General features: G+C 35.0%; 3 protein-coding genes and 1 long non-coding RNA gene across 5 annotated transcripts; 1 reads left to right on the top strand and 3 right to left on the bottom strand.

The window, feature by feature from the left end:
- The first annotated feature begins 1,838 nt into the window (after positions 1 to 1,838).
- LOC106381395 (histone-lysine N-methyltransferase ASHH2-like) lies at positions 1,839 to 5,335 on the top strand. Its single transcript, XM_048748454.1, has 6 exons — positions 1,839 to 2,108; positions 2,513 to 2,608; positions 2,720 to 2,806; positions 2,899 to 2,980; positions 3,195 to 3,260; positions 3,773 to 5,335. The coding sequence occupies exons 3-6, from the start codon at positions 2,763 to 2,765 to the stop codon at positions 3,866 to 3,868; spliced, it is 288 nt and encodes a 95-aa protein (XP_048604411.1). The 5' UTR covers positions 1,839 to 2,108; positions 2,513 to 2,608; positions 2,720 to 2,762; the 3' UTR covers positions 3,869 to 5,335.
- Positions 5,336 to 5,402: 67 nt separating this feature from the next.
- LOC106378165 (putative 57 kDa heat shock protein) lies at positions 5,403 to 7,820 on the bottom strand. Of its 2 annotated transcripts, XM_022703080.2 has the most exons (8): positions 7,413 to 7,820; positions 6,520 to 6,870; positions 6,402 to 6,440; positions 6,287 to 6,316; positions 6,158 to 6,178; positions 6,038 to 6,064; positions 5,921 to 5,944; positions 5,403 to 5,812 (listed from the first exon to the last, which is right to left on the bottom strand). In XM_022703080.2, the coding sequence occupies exons 1-8, from the start codon at positions 7,450 to 7,452 to the stop codon at positions 5,493 to 5,495; spliced, it is 852 nt and encodes a 283-aa protein (XP_022558801.2). In that variant the 5' UTR covers positions 7,453 to 7,820; the 3' UTR covers positions 5,403 to 5,492. The 2 variants fall into 2 exon arrangements, with proteins under 2 accessions (XP_022558801.2, XP_022558802.2); XM_022703081.2 differs by lacking the exon at positions 6,158 to 6,178.
- A 3,230-nt stretch (positions 7,821 to 11,050) lies between these two features.
- Positions 11,051 to 12,220, bottom strand: LOC106379492. The gene is made up of 3 exons (XR_007319879.1): positions 12,022 to 12,220; positions 11,844 to 11,900; positions 11,051 to 11,292 (listed from the first exon to the last, which is right to left on the bottom strand). It is a non-coding gene; the product is annotated as an uncharacterized LOC106379492 (long non-coding RNA).
- A 521-nt stretch (positions 12,221 to 12,741) lies between these two features.
- Positions 12,742 to 13,716, bottom strand: LOC106379489. The gene is made up of 2 exons (XM_013819428.3): positions 13,446 to 13,716; positions 12,742 to 13,317 (listed from the first exon to the last, which is right to left on the bottom strand). Exons 1-2 carry the CDS (start codon positions 13,562 to 13,564, stop codon positions 13,110 to 13,112), a joined length of 327 nt encoding a protein of 108 aa, XP_013674882.2. The 5' UTR covers positions 13,565 to 13,716; the 3' UTR covers positions 12,742 to 13,109.
- Between the last annotated feature and the right edge of the window lie 6,605 nt (positions 13,717 to 20,321).

Genomic DNA, 20,321 nt, shown 5'->3' with positions numbered 1-20,321 from the left:
AAAATTCTTAATTTTGTAGAATTTAATTTAATATGTTTTAACCAAAATAAATAGATAAAAGTATTTCCAAGATTATAGTTTTTAATATATACAAATATATTCTTAAATATATATTTAAATAAAATTATTTATTTTATCTTATTTTTACATATAATTAAATTAAAAGTTAAAAATAAATATTGTAAGAAAATAATAAAATCTAAAAATTGACACATTGTAGTTTTAAATATTATTTAAATTTTAAAACTTTTATTTATGCATATGGTGCATGAAAACACCTAGTTTTCTTTGATTCGTAAATGATATTAGATCCATTAATATTAAAGCACAACTCGCCTAGCGAATCAGATAATGCCACGTGGAAAGTTTTTTAAAATTTTTTAATAAAAATTAATTTAAACAAAATAAAGCTTACAAGAGAAAAAAACAGGAACCCTATAATAGTTTTTTTAAACATGCCACACAACCAATGACCCTTCTTCTTTGTCCATGATCTTTTTTTTTCATTACTTTAAAATCTCTCCGATTCTTTATACAAACATCAGAGAAATTCCAAACTGATCGAAAACAGAAAATACCTAACGTCTATGATCCTTCTTTCATTTCAATATCCTAATTCATAATTGGGGCCATATGGAATGTCTCGATCTAATGCAGAGTACAATACACATGAAATGATAAATCAATTAATTTTCCCACTCTGCTGCATCAACGACAATCAAATTCGTGAATGATTTTGTTGAAGCCTCTGTTCTCAAAATATCTATGCATGTCACTTTTGATTATACATAGCTAAACTTTGTTTTATTTGTAAGCAAAATGATTCCATGGGTAGCATGAGATCAATACTTGTATAAAATAAACGAGAGAACTAGGTTAAAGACTCGTGCCTTGCGCTGGATGAACATTATATATAAAAATTATTTTATGTATTATATGTTTTAACATATTATAAAATAATAAATATATATTGAATAATTATAAAGTAAGTAACTATTACTTCTATAATTAAATTGGTGCGAACATATAAATAAATTTTATAATCCAAAAAAATATTCTTTTCTATTTGATATGGTATATAAATAAATTTAAATGATAGTAACATATATATAGTATATTTTGATATTAATATCTATTAAATGATGCTTTCTACTTATATGTTTTTTTTATCATTTGTATCTGTTATATCAAAAACTTTAAATTACTGATAACAAAAATTTCATTGTCAAATTAATAGTTTAAGTAATTTATAATATTTTTTAAAAATAAAATAAAATGATATATATATTTTATCAAAAAAGTTGTTCAAACTAAATTTAAAAATTAAAACATTTACGTATTTTTATATGACATAAGTTTAATTTAAAATGATATATATATATATATATATATATATCTTTTAATATTAATACTTATTAAATGAGACTTTCGACTTATATGATTTTGTAATCATTTGTATCATGTCATAAAAAAATTTTAACCCATGGATTACAAAATTTGAATGTGAGATTTTTTAACGGTTTTAGTAACTTATACTCGTTTTAAAAATTCAAAATATAACATATAAAAAAAATCTAATTTTTTATTATATATTTAATATGGTTGTTTAATTTATTTTAATAGTTAAAATAAAAAAAATATAAGATAAGATATACTTATTTTAATCAAATCTTTATTATTTAAAATTATTAATTGTCATATATAATTTAGCCACATTAAGCAATTTTGTAATTTTATTTAAGGAAATAATGAAGCACATTAATAATGTATTTATGATTAGTTTAATAAACAACTTATTATATATTTAGATGGACCAATTTATTTATCTAAAACTCATTTTAGGGATTGTATGTAGGTTTTGTAATGCTTTTTAATTAATATATAAGAGATTGGACAAAGTTAACTTTTTGTTTTGCGTAGTTAAATTATTTTATTTTATTTCAGATTTTTGTCCGCGTGTAATTTTATAATTAATCTCTCACACTCGGATAAGACACAAACCATTTCGATTCCTTCTTCCCGCTCTCCTTGCCATCGTAATCGTCTCCGCCGGTTTTCTCCAGCGCTGGCATTCGCTTATTAATCCCTTCTGATCCATGACTCATGAGGTTAGGGTTTCTTTATTCTGGTGAATTGAATTCGATTGAAGGGTAGAATCGGAAAGTCTGGTTGCTGTCGATAGTGTTGGATTTAGGGCTATTGGTTGACCTTCTCATGATTTTTTTTTTGTTTTGAGTGCCTAAACGGGGATGGGTTCTATCTAGATTCTGTTTAGGGTTCATCCTTTTCCCTGATGATTCTATCTTTTGTTTGTTTGGTTGCAAGGAAAAACGGTTTTATTAGCTCTCTCTTTTTTTTTTTAATTACGCTTCTGATGCTCGTTGGATAATGATAATGGTTGAACTTCACCAGATTCCCATTGTCAGTTAACAAAAACTTCACCACTTTCTTCAAAATCTCCTTGGAAAATGGTTCGTGAAACTATTATATTAATCATCTTCTTTTGCCACAGGGTTGTATTATACATCTAGTGAAGAATTGCAGAACTATCATTGGTTTGAACCTAAATGGCTGCAACTTAAAAAGAGTCACTGAATAATATCACTAGGTAAGTAAAATGTTGCTCAGCCCTCTTGTTATTTAATGGTGGTGACACTGTTGGATACCTTATTATTTACACATTTCTGGTATTTGGTCTTGTTGTTTATGATATCGCCAGGTGTGTTAAGATCACAGATGATGGATTACTTAAAGTGCTACAGATGTGTTATACCATCCAGACCTTAAACCTCTATGCTCTTTCAAGGTATACAAGAAGCATAATTCTATTTTATCTGGCTAAAAATATTGAAGATCCAGCAGTTGTAAGTTCTTGACCTGATCATGAATATTTTGCAGATTCACAGACAAGGCCTACAAGAAGATATCTCTTTTGCTTGATCCAAGTTGCTTAGATCTATGTTTAATACACGTTGGAGAGGTATGATCGTTCAACTTTAAGAGGATTTTATCAGTTGTAGATGAGCTTTTGACAAAAGCCTTTTGTCAGCCTCTAGATTTTTCCATATCTGTTGGCAGTTGCTTGTAATAATTGCATTCCTTAACATATCATCTGCACTGCCTTGAAAGTCTTCTCTCCTATTCCGCTTTCCTTTTGGAAGCAATAACTGTGTAAGTTTTTTTTGGTAGTGCAGGTAACAGTTGTTGGTGCGAAGGGAAATTTAGGGCGTTTCATCAATAACTGCCGCCTTACTGAAAAGGTGACTTGTTAAGCTTTTTTCTTCTTTTGCGATATCATGGCTCATAGTCTGATTATAAGCTCAGTGATAAAACTCTGAATTGGAAAAAATGTCTTTTTGAGCTTGTCTGCTTCTTTGTTTTCTGGTATTCCACTTCCATCTGTTTTGTTATGTGTATGTTTTCCATTTGTAAGCTATGCCAGTATGCCACTCTGTTGCTGCTTCTTGTTTGTTTTGATAAAAGTATTCTCATGAAAGCTTGTCACACTTATGGTTGTGAAAGTGACTGTTCTGTGATATTGAATTTTGGTGGAGATGTCTTCTCTTTATGGAGCTGTACGGCCTTAAACACCAAAATTAGCTGATTAGTTTCTGAATTTGTGTCAATTAGATGTTTGTGAATGTGTACCTGACGATAGGCCCAACTTGTTGAATATGCTTACTAGCTAAAATGTTACTGCACGTTTGAAAACACCATAGGCGAAAAGCAACAAAAGTCTAATAATTATTATTTAAACCTGTTGCATTGCCAGGATCAGGAGTCGATTTATGACTACAACTATGTGAGGGTTTTTGCTGCTGCTGCTGCCAAAAAGTGTTATTGTGGGTCATCACATTGCCGAGGCTAGGAGATCCTTTGAACGGCGATGTAATTGTTCAAAGTTGCTCAGATGAAGAGTACCCTGAAATTGTGCAGGCAAATCTGGAATAGCAACTGCCTTCTTCAGTGAGAGCAATGCATCACTGGCTAGGCAGCTCGCTGAGCTGTTGCAAGAAGCCAATCAAGAGGTGCCTGATTGGCTCACAAGATACGCTTCACGTGCTTCATTTGGCGGTGGTAAGAAACGGTCTGGTGGCCAGACGGGAGGGAATGTTGAGCTCAGCTCTCATGCTTCTCAAGTAGTTCCTCTTGGTTTTCTTGTGGACAGTCAAGCTCAAGAGCTCGTGCAGAACTCCCACAGCTCGTTTCTCCATGAGATCTGTGGGAGACAGACAGACCATGTATGTGCTCATAACAATATTGCAACCAGCGTGTGTGCTGTGTTTAGCATATATATATATATATATATTCACTGCTCTTAGTATTTATGTAAGGTATCGAAGAAAGTAGATGAAGTATGTGTAGGGGAGGTGAGAATACTCCATCATAAATCTCTCAGAACCTTGTATTTGCTTTTGATCACAAGAGAGTTCTGAGTTTATTTCTTAAAGATCTTTTCTTTTTCAATCTGTTCGTAACACCGAGATCGAACTTGAGAGAGAGAGAGACAGGTTCTCGTTTTTCATCATCATCAGAAGTCTACAGAGTCTCTCCACTATATCAGCCTCTTTGCTTTGATGAATGGTCCTTGAGAATGCAAGCTGCTCTGAGATCGGTTTCGGTATCAAAGATTCTTGTTCTTGAACCATTTCAATCAAACCTTTGCCATTCCTCGCCATTGTTGATGTAGATAGTGACCTCGAGATTGCCTCTGATTTGGAATAGACTTTCAGCTGCTCTGTCTCTGTCGCACCCTTCCATCTGGCTGGCTGGTAAACAAAGTTTGACTACTTCTCATGTTGATTGAGGAGCAGTGCAGGGGATAATACTTTCAGCTGCTCTGTCTTTGGTTAGTTTAAGACTACAAGTTTGACTCTTTGTTGATACTTTATTGTACTAGAATTATATATTGCTGTGGGTGTTTGGAATATTGTAAAGCTGGGGGAGTCTGATGAAGATCTTGGCAGACACATACACAATGATGATAAAGATGTGTTTAGGAAGATGATCAGAGTGTGTGAACCAGATGCAGACACTCAAAAGGCTTGCGTTTTGTTAGAGGAAATGATCGACCATCAGGTGTGACTTTTGAGAGAGTAAGACAGCTGCTTCTCAAACAAGGTAGATGAGAGGTGTGATCCAGTTTGTTAATAAGAAGATGAATCTTTTGGTCGAGTGAGCCGAGCCTTTGTGTGATTGATTGTCAAGTTCGCAGCTGGTTCTAAGCTTCTTATAATATTTCTTTTACAAAACATGTTTTGGTTCATGATCTATTTCAATTGTTGTAAACTTGTAACTCAAGGTTGAAACCAACAGAGCGTTACGGTTAAGATTACCTGAGATACTAAATTAAAACACAACACAAGCTTACTCATGTAAGAAGTCTAAAAGACACCATGAAATATCCGAAATTCCCCTAAATTCAAAAGCAAAAACATAGAAAGTTTGGTTATTATACATGACTAATAACTCCATAAGATAAAGAGCAACTTTTAGATAGAATGGATGATGAGGCGGATGACACCCTCATTAGCGAATGCTTCGATCCGGCGACTGTCATAGTCTCGAGGGACGACAGCGACATTGCCTCTATACTCACGCCCACTCGAGTCGTCCATCGCTGCAGGTGCTCGTCCGGTGACAGTGACACAACCGTTTTCCACCGTCACCGCGAATTTGTCGTTGGGGACACCGGGCATGTCAATACGGAGAAATATACCGCCGTCTGACAACTGCTTTGACTCGTATGCACTAGTTGATCCCGTCTGCACTAATGGGTTCGGTACTATGTCGGGACCCGTGAAAGCCGGATCTGTCAAGTGTAATCATAAAATAGCAAATCAATATGCAAGTACGAGAGAGATATATTTATGCTATGTGACAATGGATAGGGATAATGGATAGGGATAAGTGGATATACCTAGGGGGCCAGTGCCACGGTGACCTATTAACAATTAACAAAGTTAATTATCTCCAAAGTTTTTTATATTTTTAATTAACGTCAAAATTATAAAATAAAATATATAAAATTGAATACCTTGTGGGCCATGTCCACGGAGATGAGCTGCAAAATCAAATAAAATAGATTGTTTTTAAAAGGTGTAAAAAATAGAAAAAAAAAACGTAAAATTAATAAATTAAACTTTCATAAACGTACCTAAAGGATGGCCACCTGCGACTGTAACAACAAATTCAATAAATATTTCATGAGTATATCAATTAAAGAGCCCTAATGACAATATCTCTAATTTGTTATAAAGATAAGAAAAACTATTAAATCATTTACCTTCTGGATCATATCCACGGATTAAACGAGCTGCCAAAAAAGTTTTAATTAATAATCACAAAAATACACACAAAAATATATTTATTCAAGAACTAAAAAGATTAGTCAAACATACAAAGGGATGATGACGCTCTAACGGACGTATATGCTCTGGCTGAGATAGTACCCAAAAAATAAAAGAATTAGTAAACGAGATAACATAAGAAAAAAAAGGTTTATAGTTAAAAAATTACCGGAACAAGAAGACCCTACACGAAAATCGATCGTTTCCTTGGATAGGATGAGTCTTAGAACACCATCTCCCAAAACGGACTCCACGTCTGTGATTCTGCAGCAATCGCACAAGAGGCCCGTAGCAGTTCCGAACTCACGGAGAGAAGCATCATAAACCATTTCTTGTGGGGCCTCTCCGGACACAAAGACAGCTTTCTGCGATGGATCGAGTAGGATCTTAACACTATCGTTGCTGACTCCCGGAAAATCAATTCTCACGAACAATTTGGCTGTCCCGTCCAAAACCTTAAACTCAGTGAAGCCTTTTGGTCCGTTCACCTGGTAAGGGTTGTTTGTAGCATAATACATACCTGATTCACGTACAAAAAAAATATGTCACTAATATACACAATCTTAATTAAATAATTACCATTAATATACACCTACAGTCTATACATACACAATCTCATGAAAGTACCATTTCGAACAAACTCATTACTACTACACGTACGTACAATTAACTACTACAGGACCAGTATGGTTAAGCGGGTGAGTAATTTCGTGATTTGAATTAGGGTTTTAGTGCGTTTGTCTTTTTGAGATTTATCTCTCTAGGGTTTTATAGGTTTTTGAGACTTATCGGAGGGAAACTCTAAAACAGGCAGAGAATGGAGGTTGTCAGGTAAAAATGACAACCAATCCGTCTGGCAAAACGTGTAGACTTAGCATTTTTGAGTGCCTCAAAGCATACATTTACAAAAGTCTACAATAAAGCTCAAAACTTAACAATTTTAGGCAAAGACCAACTAACTTTGTTACCGTCTTGATACAAAGAGACTATCAGTGTACGTAACTGAACAGATGAAATTAATAAAACTATTACGCGCGTATGTATAGAATAGACTGTGTTTACCTTCGGATTGAGGGACAGGTTCAACAAAACGGATCTCCATGCTTATGTTTCTCTAACCGAAGAGGAGAAGAGGAGAGGGAGAAGAAGAGAAAGTTGAGAGGTTTGATCAAAAAGAAATGAAAGTTGAGAGAGTTTAGCAAAAGAAAAAGAGAGAAAAGAGAGAGAGTTATGTCATTTATAATCTTTAGTTGAATCGTTGAATCTGACTTTCACAGTCTCTCATAACAATTCAATTTATCCCTGTTATCAAATATAATTTTTTTCTTTTAAAATCGAAAAGGTGGCTAAAGACACAGAAGCCCTTACTCTGAATTAAACTATTTACCTCCTAATCGGGTTCTAAACCGGGTAACCCAGCCCCACCCAAGCCCAATCGGGTTATATCCTAATCTATCCGCCTCTCTTTCTCTCTCATCTTCCTTTACGAAAATCGGTTGACGAACCCTATCTTCTCTTATTTAGATCTCTGCTGTGTTTCGTTCTAGCTGTTGAATTGGTCTGCTTTGCTCTTATATTTGAATAGTCTGTGATGTTAACAAGTAGAATTTACAGATAGTAGTTTTCTTGTTTACTGGTGGAGTTTCTTGGTCGTCTCAATCTTTATAGATTTAAATTCATTGAGATACATGCTATGTGAACATTACAAGTTTCATCTAGGCTGTGAAGTAATATTCTAGAATGTGTTTATATGGAGTAGAGTATGGTTCTGGTCTTCATTGTTTTGATCATAGACTTTCTACACTAAGATATGAACCAAAATAGTATAAGCCAAAAATTTGTGAACTTAAGACACAAAGGTGATAGGATCAATCTGTGTACTCCAGGGTAATTTTGACCATATCGTACGACAAAGCCGCATTCATTATCGTATAGTAAAGAAATATTTGTACAGGATGTTTTTTTTTGTAAACTAAAAAAAAAAAAAAACTTGGATGTTCTGACATACAAGTAATGGGTTCTGTATTGCCTGCCCATGAGGTCTTTGGGACTCTGCAACTGGTACAATGATCTTTTGGTTCGTTTGACCATAGAGATCTTTGGTGGGAAAGGAATCTCTGTGGCTTCCACATTGTCTCCATGGAAAGTCTTTACTTTTGACAAATATTTGAGATGCATTCGGACAGAAGTTGTATAAGTAAGAGAGGAGATCTTGATTCTCATACGTTTTTGTTCATCTAATAGATGAAATTAAATAATTGTTTGTCCATCGTTCCACGAGTTTACATGAAGTACTCCTATAAAATTTCCATGCATGGATTTATATTTTTTTTTTCTTTTGAGCAAAGGATTCATAATTTCTTATATCAATGTTTTTTATGTTACCTTGTATTGTATTATGTGTTTGTTATTTGATATTTTGTATATGTAAAATTTTTGAATTAGATTTTATTAGATTTCACTTGAAACAAGATTGGATTTAGATAATGGGACTATTATGCATTACTTGGTGAAAGAAAAAATTGTACTATTGGATTTATTAGGTACTACTAGGGTTTTACTAACAATTAAATGATTGGTTTGTGTTCTGACATTTTATATTTATAGTTTAGTAATTTAGCTAATGAAAATTTGTGTATTTGACATGGGCATGTGATTTGCTATTTGTGTGATACTTATGTTTGGATGAATTTCACATGTGATCGGAGATGCTGAATTGTTTTTGGTAAAGTGCAAAAAGAGCGTTTTCCATCGGACATTAACGTAACATTTTGACCCTTGTTTTGGTTGGTTACGTTGTTGTATTTTATTGTGTAATTTGTTTATTTATAAGAGCAAATCCTTAAGAGAATGTACTATTTGTAAATGGAAAGAGTGAGGCTAGCATATGCCGGAATAAAAAGCACATCGCATGGCTAGATTTTAAATGAAAAAGACAAATGTCCTCATTTGTTTGTAGGAAAGCTTGCATCTATTCATGATGTTGGTGGAGTGCACGCTATCGTCGCTTCTATAGTTTTCAGTGTTGTTAGGTCTCACGAAAGTCTGGGTGGGAATCTTATTAATTATATGTATCCTATGATTGCTGTTCGCATTTATTTACTCTATCTGTGCAGTTTTAATTGGGTAGATCTTAAGTTTTAAAATATAATTAAAAAGTATGGTTGATGTAGCTCACAATATGATAATATATCGTGCAGGATTCACCATAGGTGTTTATGATCGGTGAATAATCAGTGTCATCTTAATATATTGAGCGGAATATTTAACAGATTGAGTCAAGATGAAATTACAGTTGTCCGTATAGCAAATTTGTATGTCACAATAGTACAGTATTGTGAAGCCCTCACCTCTTTCCCTTTCAAATCTTGGGCTTTTATTTTAACCATTTCAGCTTCCCATAGGAACTCCTCCTAAAAGAAAATAAAGAAATCAATCATCAGCTCCTTCAGAAAAGATACTTTCTTACTAACACCGATGGAGTTATCAGGGTTTGGGGTATTGGCCGTTACTAGTTATCCCATGTCTTTTCTCTGTCTCTCCTTGGTTGGTTTATCTATCACTCTCTTGTTTTGTCAGCAAACTCATATGTTCCATGATAAAGTACTCTGAAGGATATTTTGTTTTATGTCAATTTTAGGTTCGGATCTTTATTTTGTGAGATCTTTTGCCATTCAAAAAAAAAAAAAAAAAAAAACAAAGAGATTATCCAGAAGAAGATGGATAATTTTTGAGACCAGCTGGTCAACTGGATCTGGAAGGACCTCTCTACAACCTATGGGATTAGTGTGGCTTTAACATTTAAGTTAACATCGAGACCAGCTGATAGGTATTTCTTTAATTTGTGGTTTCATCAAGCTAACAATGATAATAAATATATAGTTTTTAATACCAAAAAAGTATTATCTGACGAGTGCTAGAACATGTAGTACAATATTGAAAATCCGATCTAACTTAAATCTAAAACATTTCACGTATCATTTAATATTCATCTCTATATTCATCTCTTCAATTCGAAATTATTTCAGTTTCCCGACACAGTCTGGAACCGTCGCTCGTGCATGCATGCTATAAACTTAAACCTTATAACTTCAAATCGTATAATAAGGGGATTTCTATAAAACTATATATTAAACAAGATAATATATCCATACAAATCCACAACGTTAGGTAACCCACGAGTGTCTTACGTTACGTATATAGAAACTTGAATAATATAAATCATTATTTTGACAATACATCCAAAATGAGCTGTTCCCCGGATGTCCCACGTCCGTACATAAAGACCCTTCGTGTACTTTCCTTTAGATCCCTCTTCTCCACTTTATACAATATCTTTCACGCACAAATTCAATACATATAACTATCTTCGCTTAAACTTCTCAAAACGCTCTAAAGCAATCTCATCAGATTAACCTCGAGGGCTTGAGGGAGCTACACGACTGCAAACTATGTCCTCGACCACTGTCGAAAAACAAGAGAATCTCTGTCTCAACAAGGCAAGTAATATTCTTACCACCTAGAGATTAGTATTTGATGTCAAGTAAACGGACATGTTTAGTTAACATTAGTACATTTTTACCAGTTTACTAAACGGACATGATGTCAAGTAAGCTTGTAACATTATATTCAACTATTACCAGTTTACTAAACCAGTAGACGTGAACTATATGATTACTTTCTTTGTAACTCGTACGTACTTGGAAGTCTAACATGAATCTCGCGACCGGTTTTATTTCAAATTCATTTGTAGACAGCAAAACAACATCAATGAAGTGCAAACAACCTCGCGACCGGTTTTGTTTCATAAGCAGCATGTCTTAGAAACTTGTGTACAAAAACAATTCACGTCTTCTTTCACAAATCTCTTTATTTCGACATACGAAGCTGAAAAAAGCAAGATATTCATTTTTCGCCATGATCTTCAAAGGCTCAACGAGACCTAGCAGCAAAACCCAGAATAAAGATTAGAGTCAATTGTAATTTGAGCAAAGGTAATCCAAAGCTATAGCTAGGTTTTGGAAGGTGGGAACTGAAGAATAATATAGTTCAACCATTTGTTTGGATAAATACAAACTAACCATGTGTCTCAACATAGAGAAACAACAAAATATGTGAGACTGAACTATTAACCATCTTCCAAGGGAAAAGGCAATGTCAATTGTCATTTCAGTTAACTTGTAAGAGGGCTAATGATACACGAGCATCCTTTAGGAAAAGTTAAAGATCCTCTTAAACATTTCACCATTTGTATGAACAGAATCTGGATCAAAGCAACCAACTTTCTTCAAAACTAACTACAAAACCATTTTTTTTAAAGAAATGACAAGCTAGAATTACTAAATCAACATGATGCATAGACATTAACGAACTGCTGCCTTAGTACTGAGTAGCAAACTAGTAATGCACCACGATCGTTTGTTTAACAAAAAGAAGATGCTTTTCAATCTCTAACATAATGAATCCATCAAAAGTGAGAATACAGACAATTACCTATTGATGATCACCGTGACCATGATCACCATGACCACCCCACGGGTGCCTCCATCCCTATGAGTTGTCAAATATCAAAATCGCATTAAGCCCATCATAGGAAAGGGTAGATATAAAACAACTAAACTTAAGAAAGCTCCAAACATTACAAATAGCAGCAAGGCAAAGAGAGTGTTACCATGACTACAGGACCATCTTGCTTTGCTCTGTACAGAATCCAAAACCTGGTCATTGAATTTTTCGATGTCAATGCCAGGCAATTGATTACAGTTTTTTTTTTTTTTTTAAATTCAGATATCAACATTACACCGCACAAGCCCTTTCCGGCGACGGTGTGCCACGTCTTGGGAGTTTGTACGGTGACCCCCTTGTATGCTATACCTCCTCCACCCATTCGCAAGGCAGTTTCAGTCTCCGATTTGACAAAATCCAAGGTACCTGAGATTCAGTTCAATGGCTCGTTGACTTTTGTCTTTTGACAAGGCCTCTACTTAAAAGGCCTCGGCCCAATTAAAAGCCCATTAAAAGAAGAGATCGAAGCTCCCTTGGATGTACAACCTCAGATCCCTTCTCCCTATCTATCTATCATCATCATCATCATCATCATCATCATCATCTATATCTATATCTATATCTGAAGACGTTCCTTGTCTTTATTTTCTAATCATGTTTTCGGTTTAATAAGTTAAATCATGTTTAAACTGCAATTTTCTTGGTTGCTGCTAGCCCTCTTGTTAACTATCTTTTTCCAATGGTACATTGACCAAGGCATGTCTCCATCAGGGATCGTCATGTAGACCAAGTCTCATTGTTTGGTACTTTGATTGAACCAAATCTAGCAAAGCTAGTGTATTGATATTGACTAACACTCTGTCTAGTCACAAGATATGAACCACACTTGTAAAAAAACACTCTGTTTATTTTCACGAGTGTGTTCTCTTTTCCTATTCACATGAAATCTTGCAAACCATTCCTTTTGAACTTTCAACAGACAACAAAGCAAAGTAACTACACAAAGAGGATATATTGTGTTAAAAAACGACCTAATCAATGAACAAAACAAAAAAAAAGAAGCAATCTTTTCAACTCTGATTTGTCTAAGCTAAGCTCTGAGATTCCACCCATCCATCAGGTCAGGTTTACTCTTCAAAGGACAAGAAGCATTGCGTACCAGAGACAATTGTGAGATTAAAACTTGACCTTCATCGATGCACTTATGTGGTAGAGTTGAGTTTGGTTGTGTAAGAATCTATTGCAGATTCATGGTTACATAGAGAGAGGAAGAAGCATCCTCCGCTTCTTCTTCCTAGCTATTCTCACTTGCTTTGTGATTTTCATACAAACGAACAATAGTAAGCAGACACAAAGCAAGATGAACGCGAGTTCCAACCGCTTCAAGTACAAGGAGACAGCTGAAAACACCAGGAACGCTAAGATCACCAGTTCCCAAATAACAAAGACTACCACATCCACCCTGAATGATCAAATAAGTACCACAGTTAAAAATTAAAAAAAAAAAACAATAGAATCAAGATTATCAATTGAATTATACATAACACCATGGTCCAAATTATCAATGGAAGACGAACACAACTCTCTAACCTGGAAGAAGAAGAAGAGAAATTGGAGGAGGAAGAGAAGATAGAGACGGAGGCCCAATCATGCTTTGATTTAATCTGATATTCTCTTAGCTGTTCCGCTAGTTTCGATCTCGTTATCATCGCCTTCTCAACCACCACCACCACCACGGTCGACGGAGAAGCTAAAGTAGCGTCGGAGAAAACAAGAGATTCAGTGGAAATCTGCGAGATGCAAATACTATTTCGTCTTCATAGCGACGAAACGATGTTCGATTCGTGGTGTTTCGGCGATCGTTGGCTTGGACTCTTTCTGTCGGGTCGGGTTAAAGATCCGAGTCTAACTTATAGGCCCATGTGATGTATACTGGGCCGTCAACTTGTTAGCCCTTTGCAAAGTAGACTGATCATTACTAAAAAAGTCATGGATAAATCTTAAGTACCTTAATCTGTAAAAATGGTGTCTAAAGTGCTTTATTAAATAAGAGCATTCATCTCTATATTTGTCTCTATAATATTATTTAGAGCCAGACCTATTTCATTCCACTTCTATTTTTTTTTCTAAATTAAAAATTATTATTTCTTCTTCTATTTGTAAAGGAAAAAATAATATTCCCCAATTTTTAACTCTAGATTTAGAAATTGTTATCTATATATATATATATATATATATATAAATGTCTGCTTCCCTCCTGTTGCGCCACGTAGGATGCCACGTCTGTAAGTCGAGCTCTATGGATGTGACACGTGTCCGAGACAATCAAAACTGAGTTTCATTAATTCTGTAATAACGGTCTCAAAGAATTTAATTCCATGGAAAACAGACTCCACATTGAGGTTTGTTTTGAATCAGTACCTGTTGTTTCAAATGCTCATCCAATGGTTACTAGAGGAAAATAAGGAATCACAAAACCATATCAGAGATATGTGTTGTTTAACAACAGAGTAGCCTATCCAGAACCAAAGACGATCACAGCTGCTCTGAAAGACGAACACTGGAATGCAGCTATGACAGAAGAATACGACAACTGCATGGAAACAAATACTTGGACTCTGGTTCCTTATACATCAGATATGAAGGTTATTGGAAATGGATGGATTTATAAATCAAAGTTGGATGAGAATGGTGTTTTGAAGAAGAGAAGAGCTAGATTGGTTGCAAGAGGAAATCATCAAGAAGAAGGAATTGATTACCTTGAGACTTACAGTCCAGTAGTAAGGACACCTACAGTTCGGTTAGTCCTTCATTTTGCGACAATAATGAAGTGGGAGATCAAACAAATGGACGTGAGTAACGCCTTTTTACATGGAGATTTGAAAGAAACAGTTTACATGCTGCAACCTGCGGGATTCATTGATAAAGCTCGTCCAACACATGTTTGCAAGCTCAACAAGTCCCTGTATGGACTTAAACAGTCACCTCGGGCTTGGTTTGACAAGTTCAGTAACTTCTTGCTGGAGTTTGGATTTGTATGCAGCACTGCAGATCCATCTTTGTTCATCTATATGAAAGGATCTGATGTCATTATGCTTCTTTTATATGTTGACGACATGGCAATTACTGGTAACAAGTCGACAGTCATGGATAAGCTACTGCAAGAACTTCATAAACAGTTCAGGATGAAAGATCTTGGTCGCTTACATTACTTCTTGGGTATTCAAGTTCACTTTCATGATGGAGGCTTGTTCTTGACACAACAAAAATACGCAGACAACTTGTTAGTTCTAGCTGGAATGGACAGTTGTTCGCCAATGCCGACTCCGCTACCAGTTCAACTCAACCGAGAAAACGAACCTTCTCCACCATTCTCGAATCCAATTTATTTCAGAAGCTTAGCCGGGAAGTTACAGTACCTGACATTAACGAGACCTGATATTCAGTTTGCTGTGAACTATATATGTCAGAAGATGCACTCCCCTTCCGTCACAGACTTCAATCATTTGAAAAGAATACTGTGATACATTAGAGGGACATCAACCATGGGAATTTCTTTCAACAATGACTCTGCTTGCGTGTTGAGAGCTTACTCAGATAGTGATTGGGCAGGATGTAAAGTCACCAGAAGATCCACTGGAGGCTTCTATACTTACTTGGGTCAAAATCTCATCTCTTGGTCCTCAAAGAAACACCCAACAGTTTCTAAAAGCTCCACAGAAGCAGAGTACAGAACCATGTCTGAAACTGCTTCATAAATCACGTGGATGTGCTCAGCCTTGAGGCAACTGGGTGTTCCACTTCCTCACACTCCCGAGCTTTACTGTGACAACCTTTCAGCGGTTTTGTTGAGCGCAAACCCTGCATTCCATTCAAAAACAAAGCATTTCGAGTTGGATCATCATTACATTCGAGAAAGAGTTGCTCTAGGTGCGTTGGTTGTAAGACACATCCCTTCTCATCTTCAAATTGCAGACATCTTCACCAAGTCACTCCCCATTAACACCTTTATCAATCTGCGATACAAAATTGGTGTAGATGTTCCACCTACACTAAGTTTGCGAGGGGGTAATAACGGTCTCAAAACAGAGATCAAAACCGGCACCGTTTCTTCAGTAACTAACCAAGAGTGGAGGCCCAAACCTAGGCAATCAGAGCCCACGAATCTCGAGCCCAATATCAGTCATGTTCAACGGTCTTCAGCTTTAAATGCTAGAGACAAAAGCTCTGCCGCGACAAGGACGGAGAAGCACGTCCCAAACCGTACGACCAAAGAAGCCAGCTCACACAATCGCTTCTCAGTCCTCTCGTCGTTATCCGAAGGAGAATAGACCTCTCAGGTGTCGACATATGTCACCGGGAGCTTAGGGTTTTCTATAGATGTCTCAGACTATAAATAGAGAACAATATGTAACGTTGAGGTTAAGTAAAATAAAATAGAAAAGAAAAGCTTCAGTCTTTATTATGTTTCCTCTCTGTTCTTATTCTGGAGTCCGAACGACTAGAAATTCACCCCGCCGCCTCTGGTCAGTCCGGCTTTACGATTTAGGACTGCATTCAATACAACCTAATTACCCTTCTCATTAAGGCTACAGATAACCCTTCCACTCCCTCGCGTTCAATACAACCCTTCCTTCATCCATGCTAACGATTCTAAACCTATAAATAACGGAGCCAGCTTCGTTGAGATGCATCACTTTCTCCATCTCAAGTATTATAATCCTTAGAGATTCACTTACCACCGATGGCAACGTCCTCCGTTTTGATCGCCAATTTGAATGTTCTCCGCTGTAACGTCACCGTCTACGTCCGTTTTCACTGATGTCATTCTCCGTTGATCATGCTGTCAAGAGTATCTCAACAAGCAAGAAGAAGCTATGGCTATTTCATTGGCCGAAGCCGATGATCTGATGGTAGAGACTTTAAATAAAATCATAGAGATTCTGTCGGCGATGAACGTATATATAACGCCCCGACCCATCCACGGCTAATGGGCCATCCACGCCCGCTCTCTCGGCCCGTGGGCCCCATCCCATCCGACGGTCGGTCCGTTAATTTCTGAAGGCTCGAAATCATTGTTTACTGACCCTGCAATCACCACCCGACCTCTTCCCATGTTTTGGCCTTACTCGCACGCTATCGCGAATCACTTCCCGATAGGTCACCATCCTTTCACTACTCCAGCTCAAGCACGCTTAACTCTAGAGTTCTTTCAGGATGTGCTCCGGAAAAGGTAAGTCAACTTTGGTGACATAGGTAGCCAAATCAATTCTCTTAAGCCTTTTCACATATCACAACTCGGGATGTTACGGTATAATTGTGTGAGCGATGTTGATGGAAGAAAAAAGGAGGAGAGACATCGTAATATTCTAATGATATATAAATATAGGTACGTATATATCAAATATGAGATTCTATGATAAAATCTATCGTTTTGGTATTAAAAAGTTATATGACATGTGTACGAATATCTAAAGACTATTATCTAACACGTATTCCTTTGTTCCAAAACTTTTTTTTGGTTGTTCCAAAACTTTAGTATTTTAAGTCTTTAAGAAAATATAAATTTGATATTCCATCAAAAAAGAATAACTAAAAAATATATTACCTCTTCGTTGTTGTAAATGAAGTGTTGGGGAAATACTTCTGTTATTATTACTATCAACCAGAAGGTCCATATATATAAAAGGTATTAGACCGTCATAAGGTCATGTTTATCCTAACAAGATAAGGATAAGGATAAACACTATGTTACTGATATACATGGAATATATACTAGATAAACACATAGTCTCTGATTGTCTTTATCATGTCCCGGATTGGGCCTGCAGTACGGGCTGGTCCATGGTCGATCATCATTTGGTTTATAACATTCGTAATCTAGATCTCTTTTTTTTGTCTCTGCTTTTGCCTTTAAAACAAAATTTCAAACTTACATTCTCTGTTTACCTTAAGCAGGAAAAGTAACCACCTTTAGTTCCGACTTAGAGCACCCACAACCCAGAACCGACGACTATAACCAAGAAACAACTTTTGGAATATTTTATTACTTTTCCTTTTTTCGTCCGAAATTATTAAAAAAAAAAAAACTGACCAATCGTGGGCCGCCACGCGTAGTGGGGCCCGCGAACAGTAACGAATTTGCACATGAATCAATCCTTATGCAAGAGTTTATGGGGGCACAGAAACCTAAAAAACAAATATTATAATACTTTTTCTCCTGACAAATATTGCTAAGGACTTGGCGTTGGGGGTGCTCTTAGGCCATCATTATTGCTAGGACAATTTTAAGTCCTTAAAATAAAAAAAGCAAAGGACGCAAGAGATATCAAAGGAGGAAGGACGAAAGACGAGCTGAGACGTTGCTTATATAACGACTTTACTCCTCGGTCCTAGTGTTTTTGTGGGTCCCCTGCCCTTAAGGACCGGCTGGGACGTTACGATAATGTTGCACTTATGTTGCTACACCTCATTCAAGCTGGGGCAGAGTTATTCCCAATGGTCTAGGCTTACGCTGATTATTGGAAGTTATGTTTTCAACACTTAATTTTATAAAACCATCTACAGTATTGGTGTAATATCTTTTTGGCTCATTCACAGTGAAGCAAATAATGCCACATGGGATTAACTCATCTTTGATCAAGATTTCCGAGTGATACCTCATCTTTGATCAAGATTTCCTATAACTCGCTATAACATTATACAAGTCATGGTCCTCTGTAAATATACGCTTACACTTTAAGAACATGCTTCTCTTAGTTTCAAAAGGTAAATTATGATCTCCCTATTGTTATTTGTATATGTTGTGTTATGTTGAATGACTTTGTATGTCCGACCTTTCGTATTTGGAGAGTTGCTGAAGGTATTGAAAAATGAAAACTAAGGCTAAATGTTGATATTAAAAATGGGCAAATGTGAGTAAATTAAAATAAATTATGGTAAATTTAAGTTAATTATCTATATAATAAAACCTAAGTACAAAAATATTATTCAAAAATAATCAAATAAAATAAAACAACAATCAGCTACACTCTAACAATTAACAATATTGTTTTTTTTTTAAATCATAATCACTTTGGATGGCATTGATTACTTGATAGAAACATTAATAAGTTCTCATTATCTACATCAATAAATTTAAAAGACAACGTATAAGAGAAAAGAAATATCTACATGTTCAAAAACAAATGATAAAAAGAGAAATAATCCATAATATATATTAACTTTCAGCTATGATTTCAAGTAATTTTATTTTACTTACTTTTATAGTAAAGGTATAAAAACATTGAAAAATCTAAAATAATTACATTAATGAAAAAGGAAAATTTCTTATTAATTTGTCAAGCATTTATATTCTAATAAGAACAACGAAATGAATAGTGAAGATTAATATTATTTAAGTTGAGAAAAAACGATATATTAGTATTAAAATTTAAGGTAGGGTTAATTAATTTTCACTTACTTATTACCCGCCCTAACCCTACGTTTCAAAATGGTTAATCTTTTAAGTAAAAATATTATAAATATCATCGTGACATCGTATTGTTATGCAAAACAACTAAATTTTAAAAGATTATTAACTGTTTTAAAAAAATTAAAGAAAGTATTATAATATTAAGAAATCCATCATCTAAAATTAAAATTAGGCGGAGTTCAACAACAAGGAAAAAAATAATTTATATTTATCTTCATCATCATCTTTGTTGTTAGTTGAGTATTTTTTGGTTCAATAAATACATTGAAATATTTGAAATGGAAACAGTTAGATTTGCACTTTTATTATTTTATTCAGCTCTTCAATATCATATTTAGTTTAGCATAAACCGTAACAGAATGCAGTCATGTTTAGTCCAATCGATTCATACAAATAATAATCATGAGAACCACGAGCCATTTTTAAGATCCCAAAATATAGAAAATCACAATCAACCAACTGACTACGAATTCAAAATTATCAAAAACCGAGAATACTTGCACCTCATCCACTCAAATAATAATATATTAAATTACTGAACTTATTAATATAGAAACAAACATCAAATAATACATAATTAATCTTAACACGTAATCCCTCCACACATTCTAAGACGATCTCCACTGGTTTACTCTATTTTTTCATTTAAAATAGAGTAACTCTATAATAGAATTGGATGTTGCTCCAATAGTACTCTATTTTAGAATGAAAAATATAGTGATGAACAAAAAATAAAAAAGTTACTCTATATATAGAGTAAAAAATAGGTTTACACTATTATAGAGTAGAAAAGAAAGTACCATTGGAACATTTTTAATCTAAATTCTATTTTAGAGGAGAAAATAGAGTGAAGTTAGAGATGCCCTAACATTCTTAAAAACTATAAATTTTATTATACGTTTCTTTTCCAAAAGCTTACACAAAACACATGCAAAAAATGCTTAATTATATAATTACATACATCACATGTAAATCACATTCAGCGCGTAGCG

This window comes from Brassica napus, chromosome C2 (genome assembly GCF_020379485.1).
Source record: "Brassica napus cultivar Da-Ae chromosome C2, Da-Ae, whole genome shotgun sequence".
Lineage (NCBI taxonomy): Eukaryota > Viridiplantae > Streptophyta > Magnoliopsida > Brassicales > Brassicaceae > Brassica > Brassica napus.
This window is presented reverse-complemented; position numbering and strand designations above follow the sequence as displayed.